This window comes from Macaca thibetana, chromosome 10 (genome assembly GCF_024542745.1).
Source record: "Macaca thibetana thibetana isolate TM-01 chromosome 10, ASM2454274v1, whole genome shotgun sequence".
Taxonomy (NCBI): domain Eukaryota; kingdom Metazoa; phylum Chordata; class Mammalia; order Primates; family Cercopithecidae; genus Macaca; species Macaca thibetana.
Genome location: NC_065587.1, coordinates 5890298 through 5915561, shown reverse-complemented (window position 1 = coordinate 5915561; position 25264 = coordinate 5890298). Strand labels below are relative to the sequence as shown.

Sequence of the window (25264 nt, the reverse complement as noted above, 5' to 3'; positions counted from 1 at the left end):
TATTTGCATCTCTGTGCCCCATGCATGGTGTCCTGTTCAAAAGCACTAATTATCTCTGTTCCTGCCGTCTAGTAAGCTTTTTAAATGTCATCTCATTGACATGCTTTTTATGGTAAGGGACACCAGAGGCAGAAGGGGGAAAAGTATATGAAATTCAAAAAATAGTTTTTAGTTTTATATATCCTTTGTTTAATTAGGTTCTTCTTAAGAACTTCGATCAGATTTTCGAATTTGTATGTTCATCTAATCTTGCTTTATTTCCTTGATTTTTCTGCTTCATTATTCCTTATTTATTTCTAGATATTACTCCTTTCTTTGTGCATCCTAAACACACTTATTTAAAAGCTGTTGCTAGAGTGTTTAGCACAGTTCACTTCATCTGGAATAAATTCATGTTCCAAATGTTGATTTAACTGATCGCCGCCCTTGGCGTGAGATCTCGTATATGTGAGAATTCTGTCAAGACTCATCTGGGCACAATTTCTTTCTTTTTCTCTCCCTTACACCCACCTTTCCCTTTCAGCGAGTTTGCGGTTGCCTCAGTGCTGGCCAGCTCCCCAGGTCCAGTTGTGGCCCAGACCAGCAAAGGAGCCTGGTCCACTCATCTCTTACCCAAGGAATTATTGGAACTCACTGCCCTGTGTGAGCTGCCCACTCTCAGGGTCACCCTTGCTCAATTTCGAACCTGGAGCCCGACAGCCAAGGGTGTGGGTCCCTGGCTGACATGTTTTAGGGACACAACAACGTTCGGCTCCATCATTATCCTCTCTCTCTCCACTGTATCTGGAGTTGCTGTGGGTTTGAAACAGACGTGTCCATTCACGTGAGAACCCAGGGTCTTCCTGACGGACTGGGTGCTTGGATGGATTTCAAGAGAGGGAGTGACTTAGTTATTTCCGAATATTGGAAAGATCATTTGCTGGGTGAATAGACAGGGAGGAAGCCATCCAGGGGCAGGGAGACTGGCCGGGATCCACTGCAGTAGCCCTGGGCAGGTATGAGACAGGAAGGAGGGCCGGGCACAGGGCCAAAGCATGTGTGTGAACAGGGCTTGCCCAGAGAGCTGCAGGGCTGAGACCTTGCTCCGACTGCCCTTTGCAGGGCCTGTGCTGATCTGAGGGCAGCCAGACTCATTCAGATGCTGGCTGAGGCCAGGATAATAGGTGGTCAGAGAGAGGGCTGCAGCTCTGTCCTAAGGAAGGCTGTAGGCCTTGGGACAGGAGTGAGCAGAGAGCGCCCCGGGTCGGGAGCCAGAAGCCCAGGTTCTGTCTGAACTTAGCATGCAGCCCCGTGATCGTACATGTGGTTTGCCTCTGGGCCTCAGCTTCCTCATCTGTAAAATGAACCTTGTAATTCCTGCCCCGTCTACTGTGCAGCTGCCGTGAGGACAGGGGGAGAAGGAAGGGGAAGCAGAGCCAGCCGCGAGGCTCAGTGGTGATCAGCGTGGGGTGATGGCCGCCACCCTGCCCTGGACACAGCCACCTCACATCCCTGAGCTTCCGCTGTCCGTCACCTTGACACCTGTGGGTGCACGCATGTCATGGGTTATAGAGCATCACAGATGTGAGGAGCCCGCTAGGAAGCACGTCCATGCCGCAATCTCACCCTTGCTGTGAGAAACCCCAGGGCAGCCTGGCAGCTGGGAAACCTCAGTCTGACAGTGGCCCTACCCACCCCCAGCCTCCACCTCTACTCCAAGTTGCTTCCTGGGTCCCCACTCTCTGTGTATTGCTGTAGGTGTCATTTTCTGTTATGGCTGAAATCAGGAGGCATCTGAGGGATGGCAGAAAGGCTGGAGATGTGAGGTCGCGGCCCGGCTGGCTCAAGCTGAGTTGCAGCTACGACCTTGGGCAAGTCGCTCTGAGCCTGTGGTTTGCCAATCCTAAAAGGGACACAATCCCACCTCTGTGTGCTTGTGTGGGGTGAACAGCCCAGCAGTGTTCAGCGTCCTGCATGTGCTTAGTGCGGAGTGGGGCGTGGGATGTGCATGGCCTGGGAGCCCTGGGCTTAGGATCACGAGAGACTTTGGCTTCCCTGGCTGTGACCTGGAAGAGCTTCCCTGGCTGTGACCTGGAAGAGCAGATGAGCAAGTGTCCTCAGGAATGAGCAGTGCAGTCTCAGTCACACACAAAAGGACAGGCCCTTCAAGGAGGTTTTGGCCTTGGTCACAGGAAGGGCGGAACACAGCTAAAAGACAAGCGCTCATTACTGATATCCATCCTGATTCCGGGAAAAGGCTTTGTGGGGCATTTGTACAACATGCTGAAACAGACAGTAAACAAGGAAGAAAGAAGAAAGGACAGCAAACCTAGGAAAGTAAGGTGAAGTCATGTCATAGGCCCTAACAATTATTAGAGGTGGGATATAGACTGGCCTGTGAGCTCCCTAGCAGCCAGAGCAAAGAGGGATGTAGGGCCAGGAACACAATCCCATGATCCACTGACCTGCTGGAATCTCTGGAAAGTGCAGGGGCGCTGGGTGAGGCCAGCCTGTGGCCCCCTGGGAAGGCTGGTAATGTGGCCTTTTTCACAACCATAATCTTTATATGGAGGAAAAGCTGTGAGCTACAAGTGGGAAAATCAGGGAAGGATGAGAATCCAAAGTACCGTACAGCCTCTTCATGACTGAGCAGTTCGGGTCCTGAGGAGTCTGTTCTGACCCCACACCTGACCTCCACTCAGCCTGACCAAAGGCATAGGTGGCATCTCCAGTGGCAAGGCTTCACAGCACAGACAGCAGGCTCTAAGGCCAGATGCCTGGGGGTGGCTCCCACTTCTGAGGAGGATCAGTGCTTCTTGGCCTCCACGTCCCCATCTGTACCATGGACTAACAACAGTCCCTTCCTGTGAGGCCTGAAACTGACGCATGCTGAGCATGGACAGGCGGCAGCTAGCGCTCTCCTAGGTGGTCCTATCTCATTCTGCCGTTCCCTGCATGGACCTTGTGGAGTCCGAGAGCTACTGAAATATTCCTCCCCAGGGTGCACAGGTCACTCTGGGACACTGCTGGACTGGACGTCCCCTTCTGCTGCAGCGTGGCTCCGAGCAACCCCCAGGCTGGCCGTCCCGCGTGTGCCCTGCTGAGGGCGAGTGCCACTTTCTGGAGAGATGTGGTGACAGTGGAGTTGCACAAACACCACTCATGTCTCTTCACAAAAATCTACACCCCTACTGGCTGACCCTGGCTCATCCCGTGACGTTTCTAGGGGCAGGTGCTGCTGTCCGGCTTCCAGGCTCTAACTCAGACACTTCATTGACAGGTTCAAGGTCCAGCAGTCTGTGCAGCACAGCTCTTCTTGGTATGTATGTATGTATATGAGATGGAGTCTCGCTCTGTTGCCTAGGCTGGAGGGCAGTGGCGCCATATTCGCTCACCGCAACCTCCGCCTCCCGGGTTCAAGTGATTCTCCTGCCTCAGCCTCCCAAGTAGCCGGGATTACAGGTATGTGGCACCACGTCTGGCTAATTTTTTGTATTTCTGTAGAGACGGGGTTTCACCATTTGACCAGGCTGGTCTTGAACTCCTGACCTCAAGTGATCTGCCCACCTCGGCCTCCCAAAGTGCCGGGATTACAGGTGTGAGCCACCGCGCCCGGCCTTGGTCCTCTTTTAAAATAAATTTTAATAAGGATTTTTTATCTCAGGACATGCCGTAACTGCAAGTTCTATCTATTTAAGTCATCGCATATGTTTACGCTAATTATGTAATTGGATGTAATTATACTAATTGTATAAATGCACAGTAAGATATATTAAATACTTTGCGACAACAAAGAGAACCCACCCAGAATACCTTCCCCAGTATTAAGGGTGCAGCTGAACCCCAAGGGAGGACAGGAGGGTCATCATGGGAGCTGTGGGCTGCGAGCTGGGCCAGGGCCTCACCGTGCACATGCAGGGGCAGACGCTGCCACAGAAGGGAACGGACTTTCTTGAGACGATTAGGCCCAGGGCCACCTAGGAGACTTGCTTCGCGCTGTAGCCTCACTTAGCAGCTACTTGACTTCATTGGCTTTTCAGACATGTCAAAGGACAATAATCAAGTCATTCTTCTGCTCAAAGATATTCCATGGCTCCCCATTACCTAAGAACAAAGCTCCACTTTGGCAGCCTGCATTCAGGCCCTCCAGGACCAGGTTCCAATGTCTGTCTTCACCCCCTACTGCAGTCCGAAAGCCCAGCTGACTAGTCTGGGTGTGTGGAGTCCCTTCCCACTCCTGTGCTACTGCCTATGCAGTACCCTCCGGCTGGTGAGCTATTCCTCTGCCTCCTGTTCTCTGCTGGATCCTGGCAACGCTTCTACCCCTGCAGACCATGGACCTTCTCTCCAAAGCCTTCCTCAGTCCTTCCAGGAGGAAACAGCTCTCTCCCTCTGCCCTCATCTCCTGTAGCACTTCATTTAGAATTCTCTCATGACACATGTGTTTTTGAACCCATTAGAGTCCTTGGTAGCCATCTGTCTTTACCCATGGAAGCGAGTTTCCCAAGGGCAAGGACCACTGCTACCAGCATCCTGACGTCCCTAGCCTTTGGCACGGAGCCTGGCAGGGAGCAAACTCGAAGGCGTGTTGAACAACTAAAGGAAAAAGTAAAGGGATGCACAGCGGGTTTCCTTTGGTAACGACAGTACACTGATGGGAAGGATCGTTGGGAGCTGCAGGGGTGCAGGGGATCTGGGGCAGGGTGCTGCAGGTGGGGATAGGGTGGACAGAAACCACTCCTGGGGGCCAACATGTCTCATCTCAATCTTGTGGAATGAAGGGCACAGCAGGGAGGGAAAAGGGAACTGAGTCTGAGCTTGGTGGCTTACACTTGTAATCCCAGTACTTTAGGAGGCTGAGGCAGGAGGATCACTTGAGGCTTGAGGCCAGGAGCTGAAGACCAGCCTGGGCAACATGGAGAGACCCTGTGATATGGTTCGGCTGTGTCCCCATCCAAATCTCATCTTGAATTCTCATGTATTGTGGGAGGGACCTTGTGAGAGGTAATTAAATCATGGGGCAGGTCTTTCCCGTGCTGTTCTCGTGATAGTGAATAAGTATCCCGAGATCTGATGGGTCTAAAAATGGGAGTCTCCCTGCACAAGCTCTCTCTTTGCTTGCCATGTAAGATGTGACTTGCTCCTTCTTTCCTTCTGCCATGATTGTGAGGCTTCCCCAGTCATGTGGAACTGTGAGTTCTCCATTAAACCTCTTTCCTTTGTGAACTGTCCAGTCTCAGGTATGTCTTTATCAGCAGCATGAAAACAGACTAATATAGTAAACTGGTACCAGTAGAATGGGATGTCGCTGAAAAGACACCCCAAAACGTGCAAGTGACTTTGGAACTGGGTAATAGGCAGAGGTTGAAACAGTTTGGAGGGCTCAGAAGACAGAAAAATGTGGAAAAGTTCAGAACTTCCTAGAGATTTGTTAAATGGCTTTGAGAAAAATGCTGATAGTGAGATGAACAATAAGGTCAGGCTGAGATGGTCTCAGATGGTCTCAGTTCCTCAGATAAAGACGAGGAACTTGTTGGGAACTGGAGCAAAGGTGACTCTTGTTACGTTTTAGCAAACAGACTGGCGGCATTTTGCCTCTGCCCTAGAGACCTATGGAACTTTGAACTTGAGAGAGATGATTTAGGGTATCTGGCAGAAAAAACTTCTAAGCAGCAAAGCACTCAAGAGGTGACTTGGGTGCTGTTAAAGGTATTCAGTTTTAAAAGGGGAAACAGAGCATAAAAGTTCAGAAAATGTGCAGCCTGACAATGCGATAGAAAAGAAAATCCCATTTTCTGAGGAGAAACTCAAGCTGGCTGCAGAAATCTGCATAAGTAATGAGAAGCCGAATGTTAATCACCAAGATGGTGGGGAAAATGTCTCCAGGGCATGTCAGAGACCTTTGCAGCAGCCCCTCCCATCACAGACCTAGAAGTTTAGGAGGAAAAAATGGTTTCTTAGGCTGGGCCCAGGGTCCCTCTGCTGTGTGCAGTCTAGGGACTTGGTGCCCTTCGTCCCAGCTGCTCCAGCCATGACTAAAAGGGGCCAAGGTACCCCTCAGCCTATTGCTTCAGAGGGTGGAAGCCCAAGCCTCGGCAGCTTTCACATGGTGTTGAGCCTGCGGGTGCACAGAAGTCAAGAATTGAGGTTTAGGAACCTCGGCCTAGATTTCACAGGATGTATGGAAATGCTTGGATGTCCAGGTAGAAGTTTGCTGCAGGGGCAGAGCCCTCATAGAGAATCTCTGGTAGGGCAGTGCAGAAGGGAAATGTGGAGTTGGAGCCTCTACACAGAGTCTCTACCGGGGCACTGGCTAGTGGAACTGTGAGAAGAGTGCCACTGTCCTCTGGACACCAGAATGGTAGATCCACCAACAGCTTGTACTATGCACCTGGAAAAGCTGCAGACACTCAAAGCTAGCCAGTGAAAGCAGCCAGGAGGGAGGCTGTACCTTGCAAAGCCACAGCAGCAGAGCTGTTCAAGGCTGTGGGAGCCCACCTCTTGAATCAGCATGACCTGGATGTGAGACATGGAGTCAAAGGAGATAATTTTGGAGCTTTAAGGTTGAACTGGCCCACTGGATTTCGGACTCTCATGGGGCCTGTAGCCCCTTTGTTTTCACCAATTTCTCCCATTTGGAATGGCTGTATTTACCCAGTGTCTGTACCCTCATTGTATCTAGGAAGTAACTAACTTGCTTTTGATTTTACAGGCTCATAGGTAGAAGGGACTTGTCTTGTCTTAGATGAGACTTTGGATTATGGACTTTTGAGGTTAATGTTGAAATGAGTTAAGACTTTGAGGGACTGTTGGGAAGGCATGATTGGTTTTGAAATACAAAGACATGAGATGTGGGAGGAGCCAGGGGCAAAATGATATGGGGGTTTGGCTGTGTCCCCACCCAAATCTCATCTGGAATTCTCACATGTTGTAGGCGGGACCTGGTGGGAAGTAACTGAATCATGGGGCGGGTCCTTCCCATGCTGTTCTTGTGATAGTGAATAGGTCTCACAAGATCTGATGTGTTTAAAAAACGGGAGCTTCCCTACACAAGCTCTCTTTTTGCCTACTGCCATCCATGTAAGATGTGACTTGCTCCTCCTTGTCTTCTGCCATGATTGTGAGGGTTCCCCAGCCACGTGGAACTGTGAGTTCTCCATTAAACCTTTTTCCTTTGTAAGTTGCTCAGTCTTGGGTATGTCTTTATCAGCAGCATGAAAACGGACTAATACACCCTGTCTCTACAAAACATTAAAAAATTAGCCAGGGCTGGGCACAGTGGCTCAAGCCTGGAATCCCAGCACTTTGGGAGGCCGAGACAGGCGGATCACGAGGTCAGGAGATCGAGACCATCCTGGCTAACACGGTGAACCCCGTCTCTACAAAAAAAATACAAAAAACTAGCCAGGCGAGGTGGCAGGCACCTGTAGTCCCAGCTACTTGGGAGGCTGAGGCAGGAGAATGGTGTGAACCCGGGAGGTGGAGCTTGCAGTGAGCTGAGATCCAGCCACTGCACTCCAGCCTGGGTGACAGAGTGAGACTCCATCTCAAAAAAAAAAAAAAAAAAAAAAAAATAGCCAGGAGTGGTGGTGCACACCTGTGGTCCTAGTTATTTGGGAGGCTGAGGTGGGAGGATCATTTGAGCCTGGGAGGCTAAGGCCGCAGTGAGTTATGATGCTGCCAATGCACTCCAACATGAGTCAAAGAGTGAGACTATCTCAAAAAAAAAAAAAAAAAAAGACAGAAAGGAAGAAAAGAAAAGGAACCTGGGCGGGAAGGGTTGAATGGAAAAGACCCAGAGTGGAGGATGCGGGGCTGGTGCTGGCCTAGGATGTCGAGGACCAAGCTGCAGTACACCTGCTGCCACCACCAGTTCAGCCCTGAGTCAGCTGCTGTCCCCGTGCCACCATCAGTGCAGGGGTTGCGCGTCCACTATGTATTTGGATGGTTCAATATGAGCTTATTTATCTGGCCTCCTTCAGAGGGTGTGTGTGGGAGGTGGAGATATAGGCAATTTCTGGCAAGTTCTCCAGGTACCTTCCAGAGACATTTGCACCTCTCATGCCAGCCCGGGGCAAAGCTACTTCTACAGTGCCCAGGGTCCTGCACACACCAAGAACTGGCCACGGCAGAGAAGAGGCAGGCACCGCTTCGGGGCTATGTGCTGCCCAGAGGAGCCCCTTTCCCTCCTGGACTCAGGACGGAGGGGCCCACAGCCGGGGCCCCTGGGAGGGGGTGTAATGACCAAAAGTCCCCACCAGGTGCTGTCCAGGGGCTCAGCAAACATGAACTTGCAGAGTCCTCTCAGCAGCCCTGCGAGGAAGGAGGCCCTGCCATTCCCGCCGTACAGACGAGCAAACAGACACGAGCTGCTCACAGTCACACCTTTGGAAACCGGGAGTGCAGGCCCACGCAGAATGGTTCTAAAATTTGTGCTAACTACCGCCCCACACTGCCGTTCAGTCAGTGCCTCCCTGAGATAGAACAGTTGACACCCGGGCTTGCTGGGCGAGGCCCCATCCTGGTTGCCCACTGCACAGGGCAGCTGTGCCCGTGGCTTGTCGGCACCACCCCATAGTGAGGCCATCCCCGCTACACACAGCGGCCTCAGACGGCACCTGCAGGCTGAGCAGGGCCTGGGCCCTCCGGAGAGGGCTGTCCTACCTCGGGGTTCTCCTGGGTCGGGGGCCGGTCTTCCTTCTTCTTTTTGGTGGCCTGAGCTCCCTGAGATGGCTCCTCTGTGGGCGGTCGCGACTCTGCCGTGCTCTCGGGCTGTGTCTGCACTTGAGGCTGAATGATGATGACCTGGAAGAAGCCATGGAGGGGTGAAGGGGACAGTGATGGGGAGGGAGGGGTGAGGGAGAGAGAGGAGAGACAGAGGGGACAGTGATGGGGAGGGAGGGGTGAGGGGAAGAGAGGAGGGGTGGAGGAGGCTGGAGAGTGAGGGTGAGGGGCACGGGGAGGAATGGAAGAGTGAAGGGGGCTGGGGAGGTAGCTGGTAGGGCACAGGGCAGGGGTTGGGGAGCACAGAGCCTGGGCCGGGCCATCCTAGGAGGGAGGATCCTCGGGAACTGAGTGGTTTGCACCCCTGTGTGTCCAGCACCTGCCCCTCCTGACACACCTTTTCCACCATGGGGAGGGTCTGCACGAGAAGCCGGCCTGGTTTAGGAACCAGGAAGGCCTGGGTTCCAGTCCTGCCCCACCGCGTCCCAGCTGTGTGGCCTCAGGGGAGTCACTGCTTCTGAGTGTCAGGTTGATCATCAGTGAAAACCAGCCACACCTCTCCCCAGGGAGGCTGTGCACACTCCGGCAGCGAGGACTTCTCATCCCACCTCAGGTGCAGATGAACCGAGGCCACGAGAGCTCAGACTTGCTCCTGGCCTGAGACCATCTAGTTGGGAGGCAGAGGGGCTGAGAACCCCTCAGGTCGGCCTGGCTCCGTTTCACCCTCCTCACGCCACAGTGCCTGAGACACACAAGCCTGGCTTGGGGACACAGGTGGGAATAACGTTCTAGTTTTTTCACTGCCATGAGGCCCCTCATGTGGTGGATGGGGAAGGGGAAGGGGGTCTTCAGATGCTACCCTGCGCCAGCCCCCCTTAGTCAGCCTTCCTCGGGGCTCAGGGGATGCTCGGGTTTGATGAAAGGGTGTGATGCTGAAAATCAGCTTGAAATCCACCCATCCGAGCCGGGCGCGGTGGCTCACGCCTGTAATCCCAGCACTTTGGGAGGCCGAGACGGGCGGATCATGAGGTCAGGAGATCGAGACCATCCTGGCTAACACGGTGAAACCCCGTCTCTACTAAAAAATACAAAAAAAAAAAAAAACTAGCCGGGCGAGGTGGCGGGCGCCTATAGTCCCAGCTACTCGGGAGGCTGAGGCAGGAGAATGGCGTGAACCCAGGAAGCGGAGCTTGCAGTGAGCTGAGATCCGGCCACTGCACTCCAGCCTGGGTGACAGAGCGAGACTCCGTCTCAAAAAAAAAAAAAAAGAAAGAAATCCACCCATCCGGGCCAGCCTCTCCCTGGGCCAGGATCCGCTGCATCTCTAGCTCCATCATTTTATTTTTTTAGATAGGAAATTGGGAAAGAATTGCTAGTTTTCATGGCTCCAAGAAGAGGAATTCTCCAGGATCTATCAGTCACAGTCTGGTTTAAACTAGGAATGACTTGAACTTGGGTGTTTTTTTGGTTTGTTTTCCCCTAAGCACAGGTGGTGACTGTCTGATGAATTTGAGGCTTCTGAGCACAAAGAGAAAGTATGTCCCATTTTTCTGCTGGTTTAAGGGAAGCGCTGTCTTCCTCTTCGTATCACATTTTTAAAACCCCCAAATCTCTGTATGGAAAAAAAAATGTCCCTTTTTATATTCATGGGAAGAAAAACATTAAGATCTCCAATAGGAAAAAGGACATTCTCAAGTCACCCATGAGAAGATAGAATTCTGAAGTGTAAGAAAAACATTTAAGCTTAACAGTAACCAAGGGAATTCAACTTTCAACAACGAGGCATCTGTATGTGCCTAGTAAATGGACAAAGAAGTGTTTAAAAGGCCAACATCAAATGCTGGTGCAGTTGCAGTGAAACAGACACGCTCCTTCCGACATCTGCTAAGCACCTTGTCTGGATCAGGTGCCCTCCTGGGATACACCTGCCATCCCGCCATGGCCCATGACAACTCTCCAGACTGCAAATTCTCTGAGGGGCCCTCAGTGGGCGGGAGAGCCTGGAAGCACGGGACTCCCGGGAATGCACTGGGTGCAACAGCACCAGGTCACGTGAGGGTCGGCCGTCATCCAGGCCGGGGAAGCAGAGGGCACCCCAGCCAGAAGCAAGAGAGGGGCGGCCTGGAAGACCCCAAATGGGGAACAGAGAGAGAGGCCACAGACAGGGGACGGCAGGGATGAGGCAGCCCCGAAGGCCTCAAACAGCACAACCACCAGAAGCTCAGAGGGGAACAGCGGGAGGACCTTAGTTTTAGTTTTAAAACTTGGCAAAAATTATGGGAGATTGTACCCTTGGGCAGTGGGGTAAAAACAGCCCTTGATCGTCCAACTCCACCAGCAGAGACGGAGAATCGATATCTCTTCCAGCCACTCATCCAGCCACACGTCATTAATTGGTTAATCATTTGAATGAATTCATTCATTGACCAATCACTCCTTTTCCACTGGTATTAATTCATTCAGCCACACTGTCTCTGGATCGCATATTCATTCATTTGTTCAGGCACTGATTCACTCCCTTAACCATGTGTTCATACTCCATTCATTCATTCACTCCTCTGTTTCTGCCCCATTCATTTGGCCACTTGATCATTCTGCCTTCCGGTCATTCATTCTGCCTGGGCTTGTTCATTTGGCCCTTCCCATAAGACTTCCCTCCTGCATGCGGCCGCACACCCTTTCAGGCGCCTGCTGGTGGGCACTTACCTTGTTGTCAGCACTGATGAGGAGGGGCTGGACTTTGATGCTGTCGCTGACCACAGACACGGCGGTGCTGGGGGCCATGGCGGCGGCATTGCTGGGGGAGGTGGAGATGATGGCGTAGGCCACCCCGGCACTGCTCAGCGGAGAGGCAAGGGCGGCGGGCTCGGCAAGGGCCTGGGGCTGGCTGCCGGGCACTGGCACATGGCTGACAGTGTTGTTGGCGGTGGGGAGGGCTGGGCTGGGGTTCTTGACGCTGACCACAGTGGCCTTCTGGAATGTCGGGGGCTGCTTGGGTGGCCGGTCCCGGCCCGGGGCAACGGGGAGGCTGTCTGGAATCAGAGTCTTTGGCCTAACCTGGGAAGAAGGGACGGGTGTGTGGTCAGACAGGCAGACACACAGCAGCACAGGGGAGGGGCCGCCCTGGCTCAGAGACTTCCTATATTCAAGGGGATGGGGGCAGCATCGGAAAGAGCACAGAGCCCATCTCGGCCTCACAGAGGGTGAGACCTGGACCCCAACGCCTCCCACCTCCTGAGCCTGCACCGACTGGCCACGGGGCTCAGGAGGGGCTGCTCTGGACCCAAGGCTCTCCCAGCTGCACTCAGAGAAGATGGTGAGGAGCAGTGGGGAGGATGGAAGGCAGCGCCTGGACGCGAGGGGACAGTCTGTGCCGTGTGATGCCCTGCAGATCGAGTCCCAAGCGGCAAAGCCCCCTTTGGCTTTGGAAGTCTGGAAAGCGCTGCCCCTCGACAGGGACTGGGAGGGGCTGCGAGGCCTCCTGCGCCTTGCCCAGTTCTGCTTCTCAATCTGGGTGGGGGCTGCTGCTGTGCTCCCACGAAAACCAGAGCGGAGCCCGCGTGACTGCTGCGGGACTCCAATGACAGTGAAGGTGAGCAGAGGGCAGCCGGGCAGCCACCGGGTGGTTCAGGCCAGGGCTCTGGACAGACTGTTTGGGCCCAATCCTGGCTCCTCTGGGGTCCTAGTGACACCCCTGAACTGGACCAGGTCCCTCATCTGCATGAGGTGATGACACTTACTGGGGGTTGGAAGAAAGAAAACGCACAGGAAGTGCTGGGTGTACCTGACTGGGGGCTGTCGCCAGCGTCCCCATACCCAGCTGTGTTTCTGATGGTGGAAATTCCCATCAGAGCCACCACCACTGGCCGCATGCATGGAACCAGGAGCGCCGCATGCCCCACATGAGGACACGCCCACCCTGGGAGGTCCAGGCCAGTATCGTGTCCCGAGAGACAAGGGGACGAGGAGAAGGGGCACGACCTGCCTTCTCATCTGAGCCCCGCTGCATTCGCGCTGCAGGGTGGCCGTCCTGGCCTATTCTACAGATGAGCAAACTGAGGTGTGCAGTGGAGACTCACGGGTAATAAGGATGCTACAGTCGTTATCATTAGGGCCTGTCTGGCATCGGTGAAGGGCACAGAGTGCTGTGCTGCCCCGCCCATCTCCTCCCACCCTGTGTCCAGTGGTGCATGTGGAGAGAATTGTCCAGGGTGGCTCCTACACGGCCCTGTGGCCTTGGGCAGGTCACCAAGACACAGCATGCTCTTCGGTTGGACAGCATCATGTCTGTCAGCTCCTTGCCAGTGCCTGGCACAGAGCTGGCCCTTGAGTCTAGTGACCTCTGTGTCCCCTGCCATGCTGGGTCCTCAGCAAAAGGAGCCCAGCCTCCCACATCAGGGCCCTGACCATACCACAGGGAGGCGATGTGGCCAGCCTGGGTTCAGGTAAGCCTGCCACTCTGTCCTTGGCACCAGAGGTCAGGGCCTTTGTCCCCCCATGCCAGGCTTACAGCCCAACACAAACTCTAATACCAAAGGCTTTAAAGAATCCTCGTTCCTGCCAGCCCTCAGCTGGAGACAGTCACCCGATGGAAAAATGCTGTTCTCTGCCTCTGAAGAGGACTGGTGTGGGGGCGGGTGGACGCCCACATGGTGGTCAGTGAGGACCTCAGCTGTGGCAGTGGCCGTTCCGTGTTCTGTCGGCTCCTCCCTGGTCATCTGGGTTTTCCCCACCTGTTCCGGTTGACCCCGGCCGCCCACCCTACATAAGCAGACTGTGGACATGGGAGAGCTGGTGTCAATCACAGATGCCAGACACAGAAACTAAGCTCAGCTGGGAGCTCAGGATCTGGCCTGAGCCACCCCAGAGAGAACACCTTCGAGGGACCCGGAGCTTATAGCCTTTCTGCCTGTGTCTCCGGGTCTGCATGCAGCCCCCGGCCAGGAAGCCCCCGGGTCCACCCTCTCTCCTTTCTCAGGTCTGCGGTCACGCTGCGAGGCTGGCCCCATCACAGGCTGCCTACTGTGCTCCCCGTGAGCCACCTGGAACAGCAGCAGCCGGCAGCCGGACCCGGCATGAGCTGGATACCTCCTGGCCTTAGCTGACTGTCCTGGAGGCCAGCAGGTCAACGGCAGGTGCAGGCATTTGTGGGGCAGAGACAGCAAGGAAGAAACATGGAGAGAGAGGTTCAGGAGGCAGAAGGGACAGAGGAGGAAGGGTGGGTGTGGGGCAGAGGGAAACAGCACTGGCCTTGATTTGCAGCCTCTCCCTGGAGCCTGCCTTGCTCTGAAGCCTCGCACAGCTCCCTGCTGCCCACAGGTCACTGACAGGGGAAGCCCGACTCTAAGGTCCCCAGTGGCCTCTCCACCTCCAGGACTGCCCCATCCTCCCTCCCTCAGTGCTTGGACTCTGGTCTCTCCCTACCACCTCTGCCTCTGTTTCTCACCCTGCACTCTCCTCCTGGGGGGCTCCCTCTGGGGCCTAACTCCACCTCGGCCTGCAATGTCTTCTCACCCTGAGGCCTAGCTCAAGCACTGCCTCCTCCAGGAAGCCTTCCTTGACGCCCAGGTGTACGGCAAGCCTTCTCAGGGCTTCCGCCACCCCTGTGTCTCTTTCTGGCAAGGCCCGATCACCCTGGACTCACAGTATCCTTTTCCTTGTCTGTCCTCCATCTAGACCAAGCCTGTCCAAACCACGGGCCACACGCGGCCCAGGATGGCTTGGAATGCGGCCCAACAAATGCAAACCTTCTTAAAACATTATGAGAGTTTTTTTTTACATTTTTTCCCCTTTATTTCATCAGCTACTGTTAGTGTTAGTGTATTTTATGTGCGGACTAAGACAATTCTTCTTCTTCCAATGTGGCCCAGGGAAACCAAAAGATTAGAAGATTGGCCACCCCTGCTTTAGACTCTGATTCAGCTCAAGTGGGCACCTGGGGAAAGTTGCCACACAGAAGAGGAGCTCAGGGCAGCCACCTCTCGCCATCCTCGAGCTGGGGGAGTCTGTCCAGCCCCAAGTCCCATGACAGGCAGGGGTCATCTTGGTCTTCATCACTGGCAGCCCCTGGCCCACTATACTGTATACAGCAGGTGCTCAACAAAGCTGAGCTTGTGGTAATAAGGGAACTGGTGAATAATTACCTGGCGTTTGCTCTGTATCAGGCATGGTTACAAATGTTTTCTCCTGACAATACTCACAGCCACCATTGACTCAACCCTCACGGCCACCGACGGAGGAAGCCAGCGCCGGCACCAGTCCCTCTGCAGGTGAGAAGCCTCAGCCCACGAAGGCCGAGAGGTCAGGTGACTGGGGCCAAGCGTGGAGTCCAATCGGGGGAACCCTGCAAAAGAAACCAGGGCACCTGGCCCAGAGTCTGAGCTGTCCCTGAAATGAATCCCCTCATCCACAGTGTCTCAAACTTCCTGACCATAACCCATAGTCAAAAACATACATGATGTAGTCACCCAGTCTGTAATCAAGTTGCTCAAAAAACAAGGCATAGGATGCATCTTGATATTTCCATTCTATTTTAGTCTGGCCTCATTTATTCCATTTAAAAAAATTCTGGTCATGACCCACTAAATTGATTTCCCAATTCCTTGCTGAAAAAAATGTATCTGGTCCAAATGTCTCCATTGAAGAACGGATAGAAGAGGTGAGAGGGGAAGTTGCAGCTGACAGGGCATGGGTTCCGCCTGGCCCAGTGCCCACCAGAAACCTCAGCGCTGAAGGGTGAGAAACAGAGACTGCGGGGACAGACAGACGGATACCCCAGGGCCCGCCCGAGGGCTGCTTACCTGAGGTAGCACTGCCGCTCCTTGCCCGGCCAACCTCTGCAAGGAGCTGACCTGAGGACCCGTGACAGGCACTGCAGTGATCGTTCCCAAAGCCTGAAAGATAGAGGAGGTCAGCGCTGAGACGGGACGAGCAGCTGAGACCGAATCCGTCGCCCTCAGCCTGGCCAAGCAGGGGGCAGCTGCCTTGGAGACAGCAAATGCTACTCTTCCCTTTCTTATGATTTTTAAAATATCACAATAGTAATCGACATTCCTTCCAGAAAGTTTGGAAACTAGAGAAAGGAAAAGAGTAGCACTGCCCAGAAATCAATTACCCTTTGTTACACGTCGGCTTCCTCTTTTCAGTGAATTTTTCATACAGCTATATATAGAATTTTGTAACCTATTTTTCTACTTTCACTTAAGGACAAGGTGTGATGTCGCTACGATCTTCATAAATCACTCCTTTAATGGCTATGGGATCTTCCATTCGGCAGACATAATGGCATTTCCTCAGCCAATCCTCTACTCTTGGAAATTTGAGTTCTAGCCCCATCTTTTTCCAGTAAATAAACAATGCTGCAGCGAACATCTTTGTGGATAAATCCATTTCCACATCACAGAGCATTTCTGTAGAAGAGTCTGAATACAGGGATGCATGGACCAAAAAGGCAGGGATATTTTTCAGGCCCTTGGTGCATATCTGCACTGGGTCCCTCAGGAGGGGGAACGGCCTGGGTGTGTGCACCAACATGTCCCCCCAAATCCCAGCCCAATGGGGGGTCTCGCCAACACACAATGGGATGGCAGCACCAGGAGCAGGGAGGACATTCAGGGTAAGGAGAAGGGAGATGGTACCCTTCCATTCCAGGCCCACACACGTATAGGAGATGTGTTTTGGGGTACCCACTTGTCTAAAGTCTCCTTTTGTGGGAACTACCACTACCCACAGCCCCGATGGAACAGTTTTTTGTTTTTTTTTTTTTTTTGAGATGGAGTCTCACTCTGTTGCCCAGGTTAGAAGGTAGTGGCGTGATCTTGGCTCACTGCAACCTCCTCCTCCTGGGTTCAAGTGATTCTCCTGCCTCAGCCTCTCGAGTAGTTGGAATTACAGGCACCCACCAACACGCCTGGGTAACTTTTGTATTTTTAGTAGAAATGTGGTTTCACTATGTTGGCCAGGCTGGTCTCAAACTCCTGACCTCAGGTGATCCACCCACCTCGGCCTCCCAAAGTGCTGGGATTATAGGTGTGAGCCACTGCGCTCGGTCCTGATGGAGCAGTTCTACGTGGCCACATTTGTACCCCATGAGCCTGCCCAATGGGGAAAGAGGGACCCCCTTGCTCAGATCCAGCCAAACTATCAGTGGCCAGGGATCGGTGAGGTTCTCTCTTGAACTCAGATGCGGAAATTCTTAACAGAATGTTAACAAATCAATTCTAACAACAACAAAAAGGATAAGACATCATGAACAAGCTGAGTTTATCCCAGGACTGCAAGGCTGCTTTGCCATTTGAAAGTCAGTCCGTGTAATTTGCTAAAATAACACATGGATGAAGAAAAACCGTATGCCGGCCTCAACGGATTTTTCTAAAAGCTGTTAGGACTAATAAATGAGTTTAGCAAGATTGCAGGATGGAACAGTATATAAAAATCAGTTGTGGGCCAGGTGCGGTGGCTCACGCCTGTAATCCCAGCACTATGGGAGACGGAGGTGGGCAGGTCACCTGAGGTCGGGAGCTCAAGACCAGCCTGACCAACACAGAGAAACCCCGTCTCTACTAAAAATACAAAATTAGCCGGGCGTGATGGCGCATGCCTGTAATCCCAGCTACTCAGGAGGCTGAGGCAGGAGAATCGCTTGAATCTGGGAGGTGGAGGTTGCGGTGAGCCGAGATCACACCATTGCACTCCAGCCTGGGCAACAAGAGCAAAACTCCGTCTCAAAAAAAAAAAAAAAAAAAAAAAATCAGTTGTGTTTCTATATACTGGCCACCAACATTTAGAAATTCAAAAAGGTTTAAATGCCATTTGCAATAGCATCAAGAAATAAAAACAAGAAATAGGGAAGAATCTGACAATAGCTATATAAGACCTGTATACTAGAAACTTCCACACATCGCTGAGAAATTTTTAAAGACTTAAGAAAGAGATATACCATAACTATGAATCAGAAGCCTCAACGTTGTTAAGATTTCAGTTCTTCCCAGATTGATCTACAGATTCGACACAACCTCAAATCAAAATCTCAGCCAGTATTTAAAAAAAAAAAAAAAAAAAAAAAAAATTGACAAGATGACTTTAGAAAGCATATGAAAGTATAAAGGACCTAGAATAGCCAAAACAACTATGAAACAAACAAAAATAACAACCAAAGGGAAAGACTTAACATCATCTGACTCCAAGATCTGTTATAAAGCTACAGTAATCAAGACAGTGTGGTACTGGCGTGAAGATGCATAAATAGATCAATGGAACAGAATGGAGGTCCAAAGTAGACTTACACATACAATGTCCACTGATTTTCAGCAAAGCCCAAAAAAGTAACTTATTTAGTACAAAAAAAGATAATCTTTTCAAAATGGTATTAGAACAAGGAGATACTCATATACTAAAATCAAACAGAAAAGAGCTTCAGTCCGTACCACATACCGTATTTAAACAACAACAAAAAAAGAACAAATGGATCAGAGATCTAGATGTAGGGACCAAAACTATAAAACCGCTACACGAAATGTAAGATAAATCTTTGGGATGTCAGGTCAGGCAAAGAATCTTAGATACAAGGGCAAAATAATAATTGATATGAGGGCAAAATAATAAATTCACTTCAACAAAATAAGAAACTCCCAGAGTTGGAAAGACAATGTTAGGAAAATGCAAAAAGTGGCCACGCCCTGGAAAACAAACACATACAGATCACCTATCTGATGAAAGCCTTTATCCATAATATACGAAAGAACTCTCAAAACTCAATAATCTGAAAACAAAAAACTCAATTAAAAATGAACAAAATATTTGAACAGATACTCCACTAAAGAAGATATACTGGGCCAGGCGGTGTCTCATACTTGTAATCCCAGCACTTTGGGAGGCTGAGGCGGGCCGATCACTCGAGGCCAGGAGTTCAAGACCAGCCTGTGCAACATAGTCTCTAAAAAAAAAAAAAAAAAAATTAAAAATTAGCTGAGCATGGTAGCAAGTGCCTGTAGTCCCAGCTACTTGGGAGGCTGAGGCAGGAGGATCATCTGAGGCCAGGAGGTTGAGGCTGCAGTGAGCCATGATCGCATCCCTGCACTCCAGCCTGAGTGACAAAGTGAGATCCAAGAAGAAGAAAATGAAGAAAGAAAAAGAAAGAGGAGGAGGAAGAGTAAGAGGATGAGGAAAGGAGGAAAGGAGGGAGGGAGGGAGGGAGGGAGGGGAAGGGAGGAGGGAAGGGAGGGAGGGGAAGGGAGGAGGGAAGGGAGGAGGGAGGGGAGGAAAGAGGCGAGGGAACAGGGGAGGAAGGAGGAGAAGAACAACTACTGATGGCAAATAAGCAAATAAAAAATACTAAACATAATTAGTTATTAGGGAAATGCAAATTAAAACCACAATAAGATACAAGCCTATTCAGATGACTAAAATTAAAAAGACTGACCAAATCAAGTGTTGGTGAGGCTGTAGAGCAACTAAACTCTCAATCACTGCTGTTGGGAACATAAAATGACACACTTTGAAAGACAGTTTGACAGTTAAAAAGTTACACATACGTATGGCAATGAACAGAACATACGTATGTGTCCTCTCCCAGATCCAAATGTTGAAATCCTAACCCTCAATGTGATGGTATTTGGAGATGGGGCCTCTGGGAGGTGATCTGGTCATGAGGGTGGAGCCCTCAGTGCTCTTATAAGAAGAGACATGAGGGAGCTTGTGTCCTCTCTCTCTCATCCTCTTTCTCTCTCTGCCATGGGCAAACAGCAAGAAGGTGGCCATCTGCAAACCAGGAATAGAGCCCTCATCAGGAACTGAATCTGCTGGCACCTTGATCTTGGACTTCCCAGCCTCCAGAACCATAAGAAATTGATTTCTGTTGCTTAAGCCAACCAGTCCATGGTATTTTTGTTATGGCAGCCTGGGCAGACGACGACATTTTCGATAAGAGACAGCCATTCTATTCCCAAGCATTCACCAAGAGAAGGGAAGGTACGCGTTCAGAGACTTGTACATGAATGTTCACAGCAGCTCTTGGTGTCACAGCCTAAAACGGGAAGCAATCCAAACGCTCACCAACAAGTACACGGATGAGCAAGCTGTAGTATCTTCACACGACAGAGTATTAGTTAGCAATAAAAAGGAACAAACTACTGACACACACAATATGGATGAATCACAAAATAACACCGCCAAAAAAAACCCAGACTCCAAAAAATATCCATACTGTATGATGCTAGTTATATGAAATTCTGAAAATTGCAAACAAAGTGACAGAAAATAGATCCCAGGTTTTGTGGAAATGGTGTAGGGATGCGAGGAAGGGATTACAAAACGACACCAGGACATTTCAGGGAGAAAGATGTGTTCACGATTTTGATTGTGGCAACGGGTTTACATTTGTCAAACTTATATTGTACACTCTAAACACGTGCAGTTTATTGTGTATCAATTATACCTCCACAAAGCTATTAAAAATTCCCTCCCCATTTCTCTCCTTATCAATATCTCTCCACCCCTACAATGAATATCATCCATCCTCAAATGACACGGCAGAGGGTCTCAGGCCCCATGCACAGAGCTGTTTCTCTGATTATGCTCGGTCGGTTCCTGCCTCCTCTTTGCCACCTGCCCCATGGGGTCAAAACTCTGAGAGGCTCATGTCCTCCGAGCCAGATGCCTGCCTCTCTGCGTGGAACCAAATGACCCACATTCCCCTAGATATTCACTCTGGACATTTGTTGAAACAGAGCTTTCTATGCAATGTGGAGCACATGACAAACAGCCTCGGCCACTTGATGAGGCAGCTCCCAATCTATAACACCGCCTGCTGCTCTCGGCCGGCACACCCTGGTGGGCAGCACTGAGACCACCTCAGGTGCCGCCTGATGCCCACCTTCCCAAATGCATGTCTCAAAGATGGGGGTTATGGGGACTGTCCTCCCCATTACATCAAACTCCACCACCAGTGTCCCCCCAACTTCCACAAAGCAAGGTGTGTGGAAGGCTCTGATCTCCCCGCCCCTGGCCTGCCAGCCAGTGCCATTTACCCAGCTGGTCAACAGTTGGGGCCCCAGGCCAGCACAGACCATGCGGGTGGGAGGCTAGCAGGAGCAGCCATTTGATAAGCCAGCTTCCAGGTGACTCCGCCCACCTGGGGCTGCAGGCCCAGAGGAAGCAGGTCCTGTGGTGGGAAGGCCCACGCAACACGTCCCTGTGGTGGATTCCTAGGGAAGTGGGTTTTGCGGTGGGAAGGCCGACATGGCCTGGCCTGCGGTGGATTCCCGAGGAAGTGGGTTCTGTGGCAGGAAGGCCCATGAGGCATGTCCCTGCAATAGATTCCCAGGGAAGCGCACGCTGTGGCATGAAGGCCTACGCAGCACGTGGGTTCCCAGGGAAGCAGGTTCTGTGGTGGGAACGTCCCTGCAGTAGATTCCTGAGGCAGGTTCTCCGTAAGTGGGTGCATGAGGGGCAGGCCTGGGGCCCGGGGGAGGAGAAATTTCCACATGGGTGGGGCTGGCCAGCAGATCCCACAGGTGCCAGAGAACCTGCTTTGCTGGGGCTTCCGTCCTCACTCAGACGCCCCAGATAAAGCCTCCAGACGTGGTCCAGCCCGTGAGGAGGTATGGGGTGGCCCTCCAGGCAAGGTGGGTGTGTGCTGTCATGTTTTCCAAGCCCACACGTGCCTGAGTCCTCCAGGGTTGCCGTGCCAAGTTGCCTCTGCAGATGGTTCTGGGTGGGCAAAGGACAGCCATGTGTGTTTTACACGTCGCCTTGTGGACCAGGGGTTGCCGTGTGGGCTGGGACGGCCATGTGTCCATGTCCGAGTACTGCCACGTGGGCCACGGGTAGCTGTGTGTTGCTGTGTTTCCTGGGGTGGCCATGTGTCTGTGTCTGGGTGTTGCTGCGTGAGCCAGCGGTGGTCGTGTCCGTATCCGGGTGTTGCCATGTGGGCTGGGGGTGGCCGTTTCTGTATCTGGGTGTTGCTGTGTGGACCAGGGGTGACCGTGTGTCCGTGTCCAGGTGTTGTGTGGGCCAGGGGTGACCATATGTCTGTGTTTGGGTGTTGCTGTGTGGGCCGGGGGTGGCTGTGTGTCTGTGTCCAGGTGTTGCCATGTGGACTGCGGGTGGCCGTGTGGGCAGGGGTTGGCGTGTCCGGGTGCTGTCGTGTGGGCCAGGGGTGACTGTGTCTGTGTCTGGGTGCTGCTGTGTGGGCCGGGGGTGGCCGTGTGGCCATGTCTGGGTGCTGCTGTGTGGGCCAGGGGTGACCATGTCTGTGTCCAGGTGTTGCTGTGTGGGCCGGAGGTGGCCGTGTCTGTGTTCAGGTGTTGTCATGTGGGCTGGGGGTGACTGTATCTGTCCGGATGTGGCTTGTAAGTAGCTATTGCCTTTTCCAATACCCACTTGGGTGTGCACGGCTCTGTGTTTCCACATGAGTTCTTCTCTGGAGCGTCTTTGGCTCTGTGTCTGTTTCTGAGCCTTTATATCTGTCAAGGCTCAACCCTCCCTCCTGACTTGGGACCCTGGCAACTCCTGTCCCCCTACTTTAGGAGGTCACAGCAGGGGGCAGGGAAAGGAGGGGAGACCCACACGGGAGGGAGGGATGGAGGCGGTGGAGAGGCAGAGCCCGGAGAGGGAGGTGAGGAGGAGATGACAGGGAGAGCTACTTCCACTTGATCCTCCCTAGTCAGTCACCAAGAGAGAGACACAACCTACCCTGGGGGAACATCCACACCCGCGGGAGGCCGGCGGAACAAACAGTGCCTGGCCACGCGCTTCCCCCAAAACTCCAAACCAACCTGAGCGCGGTGTGTGTGCCCCTGCCTGGGACTCGAGGTGCCCTGAAGCTCTTCAGGGAGCACCGAGTATGGGGTACCCTCAAGCACCCAGCACCCTGAGCTAGGTCGGCAGAAGGAGTAGGCTCTGCAACCGCAGACCCACAGCCCCATCACCAAAGGAGAGATGATTCTGAGGCAAAGCCCAAAGTCCCCATGATCCGGGGAAGTTTGCTGTAAACAGGGTTGCCTCGCAGGCCCCTCCTCAACCCCTGGGACGGTGGGTTCTTTCCTGAACACTGCCGTCCCCTTCCAACAACCGTCCATTCTCCGCCAGCACTAAGCTGGCTTCAGGCTCTCCCATCTCTGCGTGTTTTCTTCGCTCCAAGCCTACCTGAGTGCGTTCTTCCACTTCCCTACAAACCTTTAATTAGCGAGCTGAAAGCCATTTTATCTGGCAAGGGCTGACCTTTCTGCTCCAAGCTGGAATTTATCGACACCAGCAGAAACAGTCATCTCAGAGGCGATTTCGCCAGCACCCGGTACTTTACAGCTGCACTTTCTTCAAGATCAATGAGCTTGTGACTATGTTTACAGCTCCAAGCATTTTAATAGCGGGGGGGGAAAGGGGCCATAAGTCAAAGATAACTTCAAATTCTTCCTGCCATGGCTAAGGGGTTGGGGGTGTGGGCAGCTGGGGAAATCTCCAGGAATCTCAAACACGGGGGAGGAGACAGGTGTTGGTACAGACTCCACAACCTTCCAGGTCAAAAGCCACACGTGCTTCTGGAAAAATCTGTTTTTAATAAAAGTTTCTAAGCACTCTGGGCACTTGGCTCTGGAGCTGTGGCAGAGCACAGGGGTTCCAGCACTGGCTCTGACATCAGCTGTGCAGGGTCCCTGAGCTCTTCCCACTCCCACTTCAGCACATACCACCAGGACCTACCCCACACAGCAGAACCAGCCCCACACCCGCCGTCCTCGAACTGCCAGGCCACAGTCTAACTGCCTGACTGTCCTGTTATTTACAAGCAGGACCTAGTCCAGGACAAGCCCTGTCATTTGTGGGTCTCTTCTGCTTCTTTCCATTTAGAACAGCCCCACAGCACCCCTTCTTCCCATGAAAGGAACTTTTTTTTTTTTTTTTGAGACGGAGTCTCTCACTCTGTCGCCCAGACTGGAGTGCAATGGCACAATCTCGGCTCACTGCAGCTTCCGCCTCCCAGGTTCAAGTGATTCTCCTGCCTCAGCCTCCCAAGTAGCTGGGATTACAGGCACCCACCATCACGCCTGGCTAATTTTTGTATTTTTAGTAGAGACGGGGTTTCGCCATGTTGGCCGGGCTGGTCTCGAACGCCTCACCTCAAATGATCTGCCCGCCTCAGCCTCCCGAAGTGCTGGGATTACAGACATGAGCCAACACACATGCCTTAAAGGAACTTTTTAAAGAAACCAGGACAACTGTCTACAGAAAGCACGGGGTTTCTGTGGCTGCTTCCTCGCAGTGGGCCGTGTTTCCCATGGAGACCCTCACTGGACAAGGGTAAGACCAGGCTCTCCAGTCTTCACCCACCATCGAGGCCCTGGGGCTGAGAGGCCCCCAACCCTTCACCGCTGAGGCTCCACTGCCGGGGCTGAGGACCCACAGGCCTCCGGACACTTGAGCTTCACCAGGCTGGGGAGGTGAGCGGGGAGGCAGCCCCAGGCCTCCCAGAAGCCCCCAGGAAGCCCCCATGGAAGGCGGCCTTGCTCTCCTCTCCACATGGCCCAGCCGCCACGCGCAGCCACAGAGCACGGCGATTTAATTGCTTCTCGAGTTGCAATTTTCTTTGCATCTTTATAGAACTGCTGTGATGTGGGGCAAAGAAAACAAGTCAGTTCCAACATCAATAACAGCTAATAAATATTAATAGAACATAAGCACCACTTTCACTGTCATGTGAAACCAGTTCATTATTCACAGATGAAATCCAACTGCCGCCTTTATCACTGTCAGCAACGAACAAGCTGGTTCCACGGGCCGCCGCTGCTGCATGAGTGTGGTTAGGCTTGGCCTTTACGTCCCCATTTGATGTCCCCCACTCTCACTCAGACATCCTGACTTCATGAACCCCAAGCTCATCCAGGAGAGAACAGCAAGGGCCACGGCGAGTGCATGTAAAACTCCAGAGAAATTGCCACTTCCTCCTGTCTCAGCTGGCTGCTCCGTGCCTCCTCCAGCCCACATGCGTTTACCACCACGCCCGGCATATCTGCGACAAAGACCAGGGGAGGCCAACCCGCCTGCGTTTGAATTTCACTCCTGGACTGGCCCTGGTCATGCCAGACGCATCGCTCCCCACATCTCCAAAGAAAGAGAGCAAGCACTGCTGTCCCTGTTACAAGGGCCAGAGGGGAGCTCCCTGTGCCAGGAGACGCCCGGCACACAGGTGTTCTAACAGCAGCCGGTGGCACTTGAGTCGTTCCAATGGTGCTGCTGCCTCTCAGTCCTGGGCACCTCTGTGGGCCAACGCACACCCACAGCAATGCAGCATGAGGTGGCAGGCCTGAGGGACCCACGGAGATGCGAGGGTCCACAGGGCTGGAGGGAGGGGAGGCGACAGGTCACCAGATGAGGTGAGGCAGTGAGCCCAGGCCTGCAGTTCCAGCCGGGGGCAACTCTGTTGAGCACAGGACAGCCTCTGCAGCAGCTGCAACCAGGAAAGCTAGGATCCACCCACTGTCACTAGGAGAGAGAAGAGGAACCAGAAAGTTCTCATACAATGGAAAACTTCCCAGCAGCTAGAGGGAAGAAACCAGACTTGCCCCGA

The 25264-nt window shown here is 52.6% G+C and overlaps 1 protein-coding gene across 1 annotated transcript in view; it reads right to left on the bottom strand.

Moving 5' to 3' along the window:
- The window catches only part of PHF21B (PHD finger protein 21B), a 131444-nt gene that overhangs the window by 24616 nt on the left and 81564 nt on the right, over positions 1 to 25264 (bottom strand). The window contains exons 3-5 of the mRNA XM_050805905.1: positions 15504 to 15596; positions 11410 to 11760; positions 8644 to 8784 (exon numbers count right to left, since the gene is read on the bottom strand). Of these exons, the coding sequence (XP_050661862.1) occupies positions 8644 to 8784; positions 11410 to 11760; positions 15504 to 15596 (585 nt within the window). The remainder of the gene's footprint in view (positions 1 to 8643; positions 8785 to 11409; positions 11761 to 15503; positions 15597 to 25264) is intronic.